Raw genomic sequence first — 14617 nt, forward strand, 5'->3', positions numbered from 1 at the left:
CTCTGTTCGCCTCCCTTCTAAAGTTTGGGATTTTCCTGAAGGATTTGCACGCATTATTTGCTTTTCCATTGATTCCTATGGGAAACATTGTTTCATCTTACGAACTTTTCACCTTACGACCCTCCTCCTGGAAGCAATTAAGTTCGTATGATGAGGTACCACTGTACTGTATATCTATAACCCAGTATATCATTTAAGAAAGTCTGTACTTTGAAAACAGAATTATAACTGATTTCAACTTGGGGAGGGCTTAATCGGGTGAAATCCAGCAGGTTCTAACAGATTCTGGAGAACGGGTAGGGGAAATTCTGAGTAGTTCGGCGAATCGGCACATACCATCTCTTGCTGGCCCCAGAGTTGGATGGGATTGGAGATTTTGCAATATCCCTCCCCCAGGAGTGGGTGGGAGTGGAGATTTTTTAGTATCCTTCCCCTGTCCCGCCTACCAAGCCCTGCCCACCAAGCCCCGTCCTACCTCGCCTACCAAACCACACCCACAGAACTGGTAGTAAAAAAAAATGGACTTCAACATTGGACTGAATCCTGTTTTGAATAGGCTCAATACCTGAAATTGTTCAACTTCTCCCTGTATCTCTGTTCTCCCCTTAGTGCATCCCTCTGTTTGTAGAAGCTGTGCTTGAGCGCTTGACGCGAGGGGTTAAAACCAGCGAGCTCCGCACCATGTGCCTGCAGGTTGCCATTGCTGCCCTCTACTACAACCCCGAGCTCCTTTTGCACACTTTGGAGAACATCCGGTTTCCTCATAACCCAGAGCCTATTACTGCGCAGTTTATAAACCAGTGGATGAATGATACAGACTGTTTTCTTGGGTAGGTGTGTGATGCTTTATTTTTCAACACCTTTGGGGTTTGGGGAGACCTTACTTTGGGAGGAAATGTCAGGATTATTCTTGCTTTCCTACCTGCAGTAATGGGCTGCTGCTCCCATTGGGGGGGGGGGGCGCCCTGGGGGTAGTAAGTTTATGTACTATTTATTGAATACTTAATAGTTTTTTATTGCCCTTCCTTCTCTAGTACCTTAATATGACCTTTAATTACTTTAAAAATAGGTAATAATTAAATGGTGTGTTTTTACCCATAAATGCTTTAATCATTTTAATCATTATCTAGAACTGAACTTTTATAGCAATGAAAGAAAATTGAGCTACTTGCCTAATCTGTTATCATACTGAACCTTGTGGGTTCAGTACAAAACCTTAAAATGTTGCTTCAACAAATAATGCTGTCTATCATTTGTCCTTTTTGTGACGTAATAATGTGACTTAATCAACTGAAAAAGAGTCCGAGAACCTATTTGAAAACTTATCTTGGTCAGTAAGCCACTCCCACCCAGTCACATGACCTTTAAGCCACTCCTGGTCACATCAAGCCATACCCACAAAATAAGCCACGCCCACAGCGTGGCAGTAAAAGTTTTGGCAACCCATCACTGGCTACCTGCCTTAAGGTGTGCCATTGTAGCACGAAATACCACATGAGTGACCTTTGGAACAGCATGATAAAATATATATATTTTTATTATTATTATTATTATTATTATTATTATTATTATTATTATTATTATTATTATGTATCGGGTTTTTAGCTTATGTAGTTTTTTAATTAAATAGATTTGTCTTTGTATTTATTGTTTTATATTATGTGTTGTGAGCCGCAATGAATCTTTGGAGATGGGCGGCATACAAATCTAATAATAATAATAATAATAATAATAATAATAATAATAATAATAATAATAATAATAATTGTTCTCTCGGGCTCTCTGGTAGAATCTTCCCGAAAATTCACAGGTACAAATTTCAGACACACACACGTTTGAAAATTCAAAACAATGTTCTTTATAATGGAAATTTACTTAAACTAAGCCCTCTTTTTGTATAGCAAAGAGCACTTGTCTCCAAACAAACTGGTAATTGGTACAAGTCCCTTATCAGTTCTGAGATACTTAGCTTGCAGCTGTGAGGCAATTCACAGTCCTTCTTCTTTCACAAAGTGAAACACACGTTGCTCTGCTTTAGTTTCAAAGCAGGGAAAAAGCAACACACCAAGGTCGAAGTCAGCAAAGCAGGCACGAAACACAACAATCAGATAATCCTCCACAATGGCCAAACCCACAGGCTGCTATTTATAGCAGCCTCACTAATTACCACAGCCGCACCCAACCACAGGTGGCCTCATTTTCTTTGATAATAATCTCTCAGTTGTTGCTGCCTATGCATCGCTTTCCGCATGCGTGGCTGTATCATTAACTCTTGTTCCGAATCCAAGGAGGAGCTAGATAATTGATCTCCTTCTGAGCTGTTTGCCACACTCTCCTCCTCCCTGTCACTCATGTCTTCTTGGTCAGAGGAGCCTTCATCAGCAGATTCCACCAGGAGCAAAACAGGCCTGCGGCATGTGGATGTCTCCCCCACATCCACAGTCCTTGGGGCAGGAGCTGGGCCAGAGCTAACCACAACAAATAATCATAATTTATTAGATTTGTATGCCTCCCCTCTCCGAAGACTCGGGGCGGCTCACAGCATGGATTCTCCTTAAAAGCCTTCTCAGCTGAGTATCCATCAGATGTTTCTGACCTCATGTTTCACAATCCATATGTCAGTAAGCGGCGAGTACAAGTGCACTAGAGTGCCTTCCGTCCTCTGTCCTATTGCTCTCCTATATCTCCTATACCTTTCCTCTATTCCTATATCTCTTCTTCTATTCTTTAATTGATATGTTCTATTACTATATCTTCTTTTCTATTATTTCTTAGATATATTTTACTATGAGTGTCTCCTCTATAACCTTCATCATGTATTTTACTATGTGTATATAGATATATACCCACTAAAACCCTCATTGTGTATTGGACAAAATAAATGAATGAATGAATGAATGAATGAACTTACAGAAAGCTATTCTGTGGGGAAGATTAATTCTCACAAGTGAATTGTGTACATTCAGACTTCATGATAGGAAGATGTGCATAATCGGACTGAGCATCCTTATTGGACTGCCGTCTCGACCCCCGGCGGTAGAGGCTGTGGCTGCCCAGATTGTCCCATCGGTTCTCCTCCTGTTCCTGGGACTAAAACAAATGTGTGTCACCCAGCAACGTCGAGAACACGAAGAGCATGGGAGAATTGAGAAGAACGACGCAGAAGATAATGGTATGAGAAAGTATCAGTTTCCTGGCTTTTGCGATCCGCATTTATTAATGGCACGCTACTTAAAATTTAATTCTCTTGGGCTTAGCAATAGCACTTAGACCAGTGGTTCTCAACCTTTCTAATGCTGTGACCCCTTAATATAGTTCCTCATGTTGTGGTGACCCCCAACCATAAGTCTAGCGTCAATTCTCCCAACAGAGCTTTAAGCTGATTACCGGGGAAGGTCAGAGAGACACCCTCACTGTAAATGCCTGATTGGTCGGATTGTAAAAATATGTTCCAAGGCGCCAAAATAGAAGCTTTAGTTCCTAACACCATGCGAAATATGTCTTTTCCCAGGGTCTTAGGCGATCCCTGTGAAATGGTCGTTTGACCCCCAAAGGGTCTTAACCCCCAGGTTGAGAACCACTGACTTAGACTTATATGTTGCTTTATAATAATGCTTTACAGCAATCTCTAAGAAGTTTACAATATCAGTACAGTGGTACCTCTACTTACGAACTTAATTCGTTCTGTGATCAGGTTCTTAAGTAGAAAAGTTTGTAAGAAGAAGCAATTTTTCCCATAGGAATCAATGTAAAAGCAAATAATGCGTGCGATTGGGGAAACCACAGCGAGGGTGGAGGCCCTGTTTCCTCCCAGGAGATTCCTAGAGAGGCCCCACAGAAGCTTCTCCCCGCCTTTTCCGGCCCTGTTTCCTCCCAGGAGATTCCTAGAGAGGCCCCAAGGAGGCTTCTCCCTGCCTTTTCCGGTTATAGTTTCGGAGGCTCAGGATTGTAAGTGGAAAATGGTTCTTGAGAAGAGGCAAAATAATAATAATAATAATAATAATATTATTATTATTATTATTATTACTAATATTACTAATATTTTTAGATTTGTATGCCGCCCCTCTCCAAAGACTTGAACACCCGGTTCTTATCTAGAAAGGTTTGTAAGTAGAGGCGTTCATAGATAGAGGTGCCACTGTATATTAATCAGAGTCCTCCTTTTACCCACCCCGGAAGGATGGAAGGCTGAGTCAACTTGGATCAGTCAGGAATGAAGGATTCGAACCCTTGGCAGTGAGCAGAGTTTGCCTGCAGTACTGCATTCTAACCACTGTACCCCCACGGCTCAAGATTGACTTGAGGCTTAGAGGGAAGGTATTTGCGTTCTCCAAATAGCTTTGAATATTCCCAAGCACTTTCCCCTGCAAGAAAAATTTAGATCAAACTAGCCAAGATGTTATTCTATTAACTGCAATCTTTTTTTGGGGGGTGGGTGGGGGTGGTAGAACTTTATTCTTTTAACTTCAGTCCATTACACCCCCTCAGCTTTGAGGCAAAAATATTCTCCTTATTTTTAAGGACAAGGGTGTTATTATCCTCAATTTAGTTTTCTCTAGAAAAGGTTATTTGAAAAGAGCCTGGTGATCATTTCAGAGACGTATTAATCAGAAGTCACTTTTCCCACAAACTAGCGTTCCTCGGTTAAAAAAAACAACACTGGTTAAAGAGTGATCACACCTACAAAAAGAGATTGACAAAATTGAACGGGTCCAAAGACGGGCTACAAGAATGGTGGAAGGTCTTAAGCATAAAACGTATCAGGAAAGACTTCATGAACTCAATCTGTATAGTCTGGAGGACAGAAGGGAAAGGGAGGACATGATCGAAACATTTAAATATGTTAAAGGTTTAAATAAGGTCCAGGAGGGAAGTGTTTTTAATAGGAAAGTGAACACAAGAACAAGGGGACACAATCTGAAGATAGTTGGGGGAAAGATCAAAAGCAACATGAGAAAATATTATTTTACTGAAAGAATAGTAGATCCTTGGAACAAACTTCCAGCAGACGTGGTAGATAAATCCACAGTAACTGAATTTAAATATGCCTGGGATAAACATATATCCATCCTAAGATAAAATACAGAAAATACTATAAGGGCAGACTATATGGACCATGAGGTCTTTTTCTGCCATCAGACTTCTATGTTTGTATGGTTAAAAAAATATACCTCTTTGTCTTTCCTTGTCTTCTTTGTTATTGATTAAAAAAAACATATTTTCAGAAGAGATTCCAAGTGATGAAGAGGAAGTGGATGAATCAAATCAGCACATGCAGGAGAACCATGTTGGGGGAGGTGGTGATACAGGAGATGACGATGATGATGATGACGACGACGACGAGGATGATGAAGTATTAGAAGAAACTGTTTTAGAAGGCTTCAGCACTCCTATTGATCTAGAAGACGGTGTGGATGAATATCAGTTCTTCACACAATCATTATTAGGTATAGACAATTATTAAAGTACTTCTGATTTTTATAAGGTTACTATTACTATTATTATTATTATTATTATTATTATTATTATTATTATTATTAATTACATTTGTATGTCGCCCCTCTCCAAAGACTCGGAGGGGCTCACAACAACAAAACAATACAAATCCAATGTTTAAAACAATTTAAAACCCTTAACATAAAAAAAAAATATTTTTTTATATTATAATGGTTTATTTTATAATTATCTTTCAGCTGATTTGAAAACCTAATTTTAATTAATTATTTAATATTAGTTTTATAACCCTTACATCGGCGGTGGGAAACCTGCAGCATGGCCAGGATTATTGAAATAATAATTATTGAAATACAGCAACAGTGCTACTTATATTATATTATTACTGTATGCTGTCTTATTATTGCTGTTAGCCGCCCCGCGTCTCCGGAGAGGGGCGGCATACAAATCCAATAAATAAATAAATATATCTGGTGACAGTTGGAGGCCAGCAACATCCAGCAGGGGTGTCAAACCGGAGGCCTTCAGACCCCACACAGGCCATGCTCACTTCAGCTCCGCAAAGGAGAAAAATGTTGCGAAATGTCATGTGACGGCAATGCGGCGGCACACATTTGACACCCGTGATTTGGAGCCTAGGTCAGTGATGGTGAACCTATGGCACAAGTGCCACAGGCGGCACGCGGAACTATATCTGCTGGCACGCGAACCGTTGCCCTAGCTCAGCTCCAACGTGCATGTGTATGCCACCCAGCTGATTTTTGGCTCACACAGAGGCTCTGGGAGGGCGTTTTTGGCTTCCAGAGAGACTCCAGGGGGATGGGGGAGGGTGCTTTTACCCTCACCTGGCTCCAGGGAAGCCTTCGGAGCCTGGGGAGGGTGAAACACGAGCCCACTGGGCCCACCAGAAGTTGGGAAACAGGCCATTTCTGGCCTCCAGAGGACCTCTAGGGGGTGGGGGAAGCTGTTTTTGCCCTCCCCAGGCATTGAATTATGGGTGTGGGCACTCGCATATGCACGATAACGTGCACATATGCTCTTTCGGCATCCAAGGGAAAAAAAGGTTCGCGATCCCTGGCCTAGGTCATCAACTGGTGGTCCGCGAGAAAATGTTGGTGGTTCCCATAGAAATCTTTGAATTTTTGCATGTTTTATATTGCCCTCGTCCTCAAACTATGGCCCCGAAGAGCAATTAATCTGACACGTACATGGGAAAACAAGGCTGCACCGTCCAAATAACCCCTTCCTTCCTTCCTTCCTTCCTTCCTTCCTTCCTTCCTTCCTTCCTTCCTTCCTTCCTTCCTTCCTTCCTTCCTTCTTTCTTTCTTAATTAGATTTGTATGCCGCCCCTCTCCGTAGACTCAGGGCGGCTAACAACAATAATAAAACAACATGAAACAAATCTAATATTAAAAATGACTAAAAACCCTTATTAAAACCAAACATACATACAAACAAACATACCATGCATAAATTGTATAGGCCTGAGAGGGGGAAGGAATATCTCAGTTTCCCCATGCCTGACGACAAAGGTGGGTTTTAAGGAGTTTACGAAAGGCAAGGAGGGTGAGGGCAATTCTAATCTCTGTGGGGAGCTGGTTCCATAGGGTCGGGGCTGCCACAGAGAAGGCTCTTCCCCTGGGTCCCACCAATCGACATTGTTTGGTCGATGGGACCCGGAGAAGGCCAACTCTGTGGGACCTAACCGGTCGCTGGGATTCGTGCGGCAGAAGGCGGTCCGGAGATATTCTGGTCCGATGCCATGGGTTAAGGTTAGGCATGCCCTCCTCAGCTGGGCCAGCCCCACTTTCCTCGCTGGGCTGGACTCAACTGGAGATGCAGGGTGGCCCAGCTTGGACCCTGAAAGGCGGATGAGCTGTTCCAGCTCTAGAGAAAGAAGTGTCGCAGGTGCAGAACCGTTCTAGTCGGGAATGTGATCCTACCAGCCAGTCTGGCGGCATGAAGCACTGTCTACAACAGTGATGGCACACAAGCCGTGTCTACAACAGGTGGCACACGGAGCCATATCTGCTGGCACATGAGCCGTGTTTTCTATTTGGAGACCACAAGATTAACCACTATTCAATACAAAACTCAATTCATTAAATGCCAATCATCAACCAAATGTATATAAGTCTGTTATATTCAGGGTAATCATAATTAGAAACCCAAGAGGCAGGCTTAGGTTAAGTCCTTATCTCTCAGCTAACTTGCTACTTTTATTTGTCCTTCGTAATTTGTTTATTTTTGTTTTGTTTTATTACATTTATACACTTCCCATCTCACTGTCCAAAGCTATAATTAAGTTGCTCTGAGAACTTACAAGCGACAGCAAGATCTAATACTGTTTATAAAGGAGTTCATGTTTCTGGATGTAAAACTGTTGGAAGAACTGAATGGTTAATGGAGATCAATCACTAAGAATATTAAAACCGTCTATCTCACACACAGCAGAAAGCTCGGCTCAGTGTAACTTACTTTTAAAAGTAGGTCTCCTCGGCTTGAGAAAATGTGATTTAATGATGTTGACTGGGAATTTGGCAAGCTGCGTGTCTCTCGAAAGAAACATATTCTGTCTTTTCAGCTGTACAGAGCCGAGATGCTGGCTGGTACCATTTGTTGACCGCACCACTCAGCGCTGATCAGAAGACCCAGTTGCAGGAAATCTGTGCGTTAGCTGAACTCCGGAGAAATTCTGCAGGTCTGTTGTCGTAAGAACGTTTGCAGAAAGCTTACAATCTCAAGTCTATCAATAGGATCTCTCCAGTTATTGGAGCCCTGTAAAATAATCTAAACTGTCCCAAGTTAATTTTGTTTGTGTTGCTGTGTTACAAGAAGTTTCTTTATACAGTGGTACCTCTGTTTACGAAATTAATTAGTTCATGATCAGGTTCTTAAGTAGAAAAGTTTGTAAGATGAATAATAATTTAATAATAATAATGTATTAGATTTGTATGCCGCCCCTCTGCGAAGACTCGGGGCGGCTCACAACAACGATAAAAACAATATTATAATGGCACAAATCTAATATTAAAAAACTAAAAATCCTATCATAATTAAAAACCAAACAGCACATACATACCAAACATAAATTATAATAAGCCTGGGGGAAAGATGAAGCAATTTTTCTCATAGGAATCAATGTAAAAGCAAATAATGCATGCGATTGGGGTAACCACAGGGAGGGTGGAGGCCCTGTTTCCTCCCAGGAGATTCCTAGAGAGGCCCCACAGAGGCTTCTCCCTGCCTTTTCTGATCCTGGTTCCTCCCAGGAGATTCCTAGAGAGGGCCCACAGAGGATTCTTGCTGCCTTTTCCAATCCTGGTTCCTCCCAGGAGATTCCTAGAGAGGCCCCACAGAGGCTTCTCCCTGCCGTTTCTGATTTTGGTTCCTCCCAGGAGATTCCTAGAGAGGCCCCACAGAGGCTTCTCCCTGCCGTTTCTGATTTTGGTTCCTCCCAGGAGATTCCTAGAGAGGCCCCACAGAGGCTTCTCCCTGCCGTTTCTGATTTTGGTTCCTCCCAGGAGATTCCTAGAGAGGGCCCACAGAGGATTCTCGCTGCCTTTTCCAGTTACAGTTTCGGAGGCTCGGGTTTGTAAGTGGAAAATGGTTCTTGAGAAGAGGCAAAAAAATCTTGAACACCCGGTTCTTATCCAGAAAAGTTCGTAAGTAGAGGCGTTCTTAGGTAGAGGTACCACTGCATAGGATATTGTTTCATGTGGAAGTTTGGGAAAGTGTGTGGTGGCACTTCACATGCTTCTTACTCCTTTTAAGAGAGTGAGAGCAGATGTTCCAGGAAGCAAAATAACGAATCCACAGTGAGTCTGAGACAGAATCAGAATAGAGCTGGAAGGGACCTTGGAGAGGTCTCCTAGTCGAGCCCCTGCTCAAAAAATCCGGTACCATTTCATACAAGTGACTGTCCAGTTTCTTCTTTAAAAAACCTCCAATTATGAAGTACCTGCAGCTTCTGAAAGCAAACTGTTCCATTGGTTAATTGTCCTCACTTGTTAGGAAGTGAGTCCTCTAGGAGGATTAATAATAATAATAATAATAATAATAATAATAATAATAATAATAATAATAATAATAATAATAATAATTGTGATCGTGGAGAAAAAGAAAGTATGGATCATCGACATCGCAATCCCAGGGGACAGCAAAACTGTGGAGAAGCAGCTAGAGAAATTAGTGAAATACAGAGATCTAAAAATCAAGCTGCAACGACTCTGGCATAAGCCAGTGAAAGTGGTCCCAGTGGTACTTGGCACGCTGGGCGCAGTGCCAAAGGATCTCAGCAGACATTTGAAAACCATCGGAATTGACAAAATCTCCATCTGTCAATTGCAAAAGGCCGCTTTACTGGGATTGGCAAACATAATTCGCCGCTACATCACGCAGTCCTAGGTGCTTGGGAAGCGCCCGACTGGGGATGAAATACAAAATCCAGCATAGTGATCTCGTTTGCTGTGTTGTACTGACATAATAATAATAATAATAATAATAATAATAATAATAATAATAATAATAATGTTTCACATTGTGGAGACAGGTGTCAGAGAGAGGTTAGTGTAAGTTCAGTTATACATCATATCCTCTACAGACAGAAGCTTCCAAGAACATTTTTTGGCATCCCAAGTTAAAAGGATTAGCTCTTTGGTCAACCGTGGGGTGAAAAATAGAGCGGGATGGAAAAAATAGTCTGACCATTTGTGAAGCTTTACGTGTTGCTTTATTGCAGTTTGACGTGCATGCTTTCCATTAGGTTCACTTAAATGTACCTCCCGGTGCCTTAGTTCATATGTGGAACTAGTACAATAACCCTGGGATTGTCCCAATGAGTTCAAGCCCCTTTCAGTTCCTAGAATTTCCAACAATGGTAGTGCTGCTGGCTGAGAAATACTGGATGCCCACTCTGACTCTTTAAAGGATGCCCAGATTGGGGAAGGTTGAAATAGTATTTAGTTCTACCTACATGATTTCCCCCCCCAAATTTTTCTGCAAGTCAAAGATATTAAATAAATTTATAAGGCCTTGGTAAGGCCGCACTTGGAATACTGCATTCAGTTTTGGTTACCACGATGTAAAAAAACATGTTGAGACCGTGGAAAGAGTGCAGAGAAGAGCAACAAAGATGATTAGGGGACTGAAGGCTGAAACATATGAAGAACGGTTGCAAGAACTTGGTCATGGCTAGTTTAATGAAAAGAAGGACCAGGGGAAACTTTTATTTTATTTTATTTATTTATTAGATTTGTATGCCGCCCCTCTCCGAAGACTCGGGGCTGCTCACAACAGCAATAAAAACAATATAGCAGTGGCACAAATTGAATATTAAAAACATATAAAACCCTATCATTATTTAAAAAACCAAACAGCACATTCATACCAAACATAAAACAAAGTATTAAAAAAAGCCTGGGGGAAAGGTGTCTCAATTCCCCCATGCCTGGTGGTATAAGTGAGTCTTGAGTAGTTTACGAAAGACAGGAAGGGTGGGGGCAGCTCTAATCTCCAGGGGGAGTTGGTTCCAGAGGGCCGGGGCCGCCACAGAGAAGGCTCTTCCCATGGGGCCCGCCAAACGACATTGTTTAGTCGACAGGACCCAGAAAAGGCCAACTCTGTGGGACCTTATTGGTTGCTGGGATTCGTGCGGTAGCAGGCGGTTCCGGAGGTACTCTGGTCCAATGCCGTGTAGGGCTTGGGCCATGGCTTTAAAGGTCATGACGAACACTTTGAATTGTGATATGATAGCAGTGTTCTAATATCTCAGGGGTGGCCACAAAGAAAAGGGGGTCAAACTATTCTCCAAAGCACCTGAGGGCAGGACAAGAAGCAATGGGTGGAAATTAATCAAGTAGAGGCACAATTTAGAAATAAGGAGAAATTTCCTGACAGTTAGAACAATTAATCAGTGGAACAGCTTGCCTCAAGAAGTTGTAAATTCTTGAACAATAGGTTTTTTTTTAAAGAAGACGTTGGATAACCATTTGTCCCAAGTGGTATAGGATTTCCTGCCTAAGAATTGGACTAGAAGACCTCCAAGATCCCTTCCAACTCTGTTATTCTAGTCCAGTCTAAATCATTGATCTAGAAGTGTCTATAATGGGGAATTCCATCCTTCCGAGGTGGGTAAAATGAGGACCCGGATTGTGGGGGCAATAGCCTAGCTCTGTTAAAAAAGTGCTATTGCTAACATGTTGTAAGCCGCCCTGAGTCTAAGGAGAAGGGCGGCATAAAAATCAATCAATCAATCAAACAAACAAACAAACAAACGAACAAACAAACAAACCAAACAAATAAATAAATTCAAACGACTATGTGTTTCTCCTTCTTAAAAGAGCTATGCCTCACCCTGTTTCCCCGATAGTAAGACACCCCCGATTGTAAGACGTATCGGGGGTTTCAGGGAGGTTGGCTAATATAAGCCGTACCCCGAAAGTAAGACATATGTCTTACTTTCGGGGAAACACAGGGGTATTGCCGGGGGGGGAGCCTGATGACGTCGCTTCCAAGCTCCCCGCGCGCCCCTCGCCTTCGCCTCGCCGCGGCGCCACCGCCTCTTCCCCGGCTTGGCAAAGCGAAGGACGGCGCTGGTCCGAAGCGAGCCGAGCGGGCGGCGGCTAGCAGCGAAGGCGCTCGTCCCAGCAACCGAGTCCTGCCGAGGCTCGGCTGCAAGCAGCCAGTAAGGCCGACCAGCTCCGAGGCGAGCGGCCGGAGCTGCGCTCTCCTTCGCCCACCTCCTTTCCGGCAGGCAGGTGGGGCTGCCCAACTGCGCAGAGCGGCTCCTCCCCTCCAGACACACGCTTCCCCGACACGCGTCTGTAGCTCCACGCGTGCACGCCGCTTGGAGCCCTGAGGTTGAACTTGGAAAAGGGCTCACGAGGCTCCTGTCCCGCGGCTGCCCTTCTGGACTCTGGGGAGATGCCTTCGGGAACGCGACCCTTTCAATTTTTTTCCAGTGTAAGACATACCCCGAAAGTAAGACATAGTGGGGCTTTTGGGGGTAAAAAGAAAGTAAGACACTGTCTTACTTTCGGGGAAACACGGTATTTAGAGGGTCTTCCAAAATTGCATAGCATTAACGTATCTGTTTTAAAAAAAATTGGAAGTGTGATTGGTAGCGTGTAAAAGATGTACCTGCTGTCTGTCTCTTAATATTCAATTTGTTTCTTTTCGATTTAGAATCAAAGAGGATAGAACAACAAACGGGCTTCCCATTTGACAACAAAGGATTGGTCTCTGGATATAACTTTGGCACCGCTCCAGGAAGCAACTAAAAGGGGGAAAGAGCTTAAAGAACTGTGCAAAAACATTTCATGATTTTTAAAAAAAAGTGACTTATGAACAGGGAAGGTCTGCAAATTTCCCCTTCGGAAAAAGGCAGTATTTGACCCTCTTGCCCCCCGTCCCCCACCCTGCTCATTAAGACATTCTTTTTAACCAGCTGCTGTAATGTATAAATTCTTGTGGGTATTTTTATAAGTTGTTGGACTGAAAAGAAAGCATCTGTCCCCCCGTCTTCTCCTTAGGAAAGGGGGGAAACCGAATGGAATTGCACTTCTCAGGTTCTTGCCGTGCGAAATTGAAGGGGGTCCTATGGATAACTGTGCCTTCTGTTGCATATGCGGATTGCCCAACGAAAGAATTTTGGAACGCATTGCTTTTTTGTTGTTGTTGTTGAAAGGAAAAGAAAAGAGAAAGGGCATAAAAAAAGGTCCTAATTTGTATCTTCCTTTCCAGGCTCTTGCGTTACGTTCCCCTGAAGAAATCATGGCTTGTATTGGGCGCGTCACATTTCATAGTGAACCGTAGAAGCCGTAGTTAACATCCTTGCCTGTGTGTTGGCTTCTACATCACGCCTCATTGAGTTATCGAAAAATGTTGTCGCGTTCACTGCTGTTACCAGATGGTGAATCATTTTTTAAATTCTTCTTTAGAGTGATCAGGCTTTGCGTGTGGGTTCTATTTGTTTTTATTCCCCAAATTTTGCAAACCACCCTCCGTGTTTCCCACGGAATCCATCTAGCATGTCGCAAGCCTTTTGAAGCGCTCGCTTCTTCTCACCTTGGACCATGACCTGGCCTAGGAAGACCCTCACCCTGCATAGCCAAGAATAGTGGCCTTAAATCTGGCAACCCCTGTTGGAATTGAGTTTTAAAATAAGGTAGGAGTCCTGATCCTAAGACCTCTTTGGAAAACCCCACTTTTGTAAAGCAGGATTAGTAACCGTGAGCAGGACTGTTTCGTTTTCTTTTGCCGCTGTTGACTTCTTGGAAAAAAAAATCCAAGTGTCCTCTGAAACACTTTTGAAAAGAACTGCTTTAACGGGATTTTAATCTTCAGCTTTGGGTCTTTTTGAATGTGGATCCCGAGCTTCTCTCAGTGCCGTTGTGGATTTTATGTTGTACCAGTAATGAGATTGTGTGACTATGTGAATGGTTAATCGGCTTTGTACTTGTACTGTGTGTTGCTTTGAACTGTCTCAATTACAGGATTATCATTCGTTTGGCCATATTATGGTGAGATTTTAAACTTTTGGTAATTGTATATATATGGTTTTTGCCTTTTGCTCAGCATTTGAGTTGGGTTTTGTTTCCCTCTTTTCCACTTGCAACCACAGTGGAGCAAAGGAGGAGGAGGAGTCAAATGATGCACACAGTGTTACTAATTCAAGCCCCCCCTCTTCTATATGGGTCATGACATTGCATACATGCTTCCCAAAAGGCACAGCTTGGGTCATAAGACAATAGTGCCTGTAGGTGTCTTCCTTCCTTCCTTCCTTCCTTCCTTCCTTCCTTCCTTCCTTCCTTCCTTCCTTCCTTCCTTCCTTCCTTCCCTCCTGCCTCCCTCCCTCACTTCTTCCTTCCTTCCTTCTTCCCTCCTTCATTCCTTCCCTCCTTCCTGCCTCCCCTCCCTCCCTCACTTCTTCCTTCTTCCCTCCCTCCCTCCTTCCTTCCCCCTCCCTCCTTCTTTCTTTCCTTCCTTCCTCCTTCCCTTCTTCCTCACTCCCTCCTTCCTTCCTTCTTTCCTCCTTCCTTCCCTCTTCCCTCCCTCCCTCCGTCCTTCTTCCGTCCCTTCCTTCTTTCCTCCTTCCTTCCTTCCTTCCTTCCTCCCTCCCAACTCCCTTCTTCCCTCCCACCCTCCCTCCTTCCTTCTTTCC

General features: G+C 43.2%; 1 protein-coding gene across 2 annotated transcripts in view; it reads left to right on the top strand.

Annotated features, from left to right (window-relative positions):
• The window catches only part of IPO8 (importin 8), a 65014-nt gene extending 51043 nt beyond the window's left edge, over positions 1-13971 (top strand). The window contains exons 21-25 of one of the 2 annotated variants that reach the window (XM_070756420.1): positions 610-830; positions 2967-3172; positions 5226-5447; positions 8039-8155; positions 12640-13971. In XM_070756420.1, the coding sequence (XP_070612521.1) occupies positions 610-830; positions 2967-3172; positions 5226-5447; positions 8039-8155; positions 12640-12734 (861 nt within the window). In that variant the 3' untranslated portion in view covers positions 12735-13971. The remainder of the gene's footprint in view (positions 1-609; positions 831-2966; positions 3173-5225; positions 5448-8038; positions 8156-12639) is intronic. The other variant, XM_070756419.1, reaches the window with a different exon arrangement.
• Positions 13972-14617: the final 646 nt, after the last annotated feature.

This window comes from Erythrolamprus reginae, chromosome 6 (assembly GCF_031021105.1).
Source record: "Erythrolamprus reginae isolate rEryReg1 chromosome 6, rEryReg1.hap1, whole genome shotgun sequence".
Lineage (NCBI taxonomy): Eukaryota > Metazoa > Chordata > Lepidosauria > Squamata > Dipsadidae > Erythrolamprus > Erythrolamprus reginae.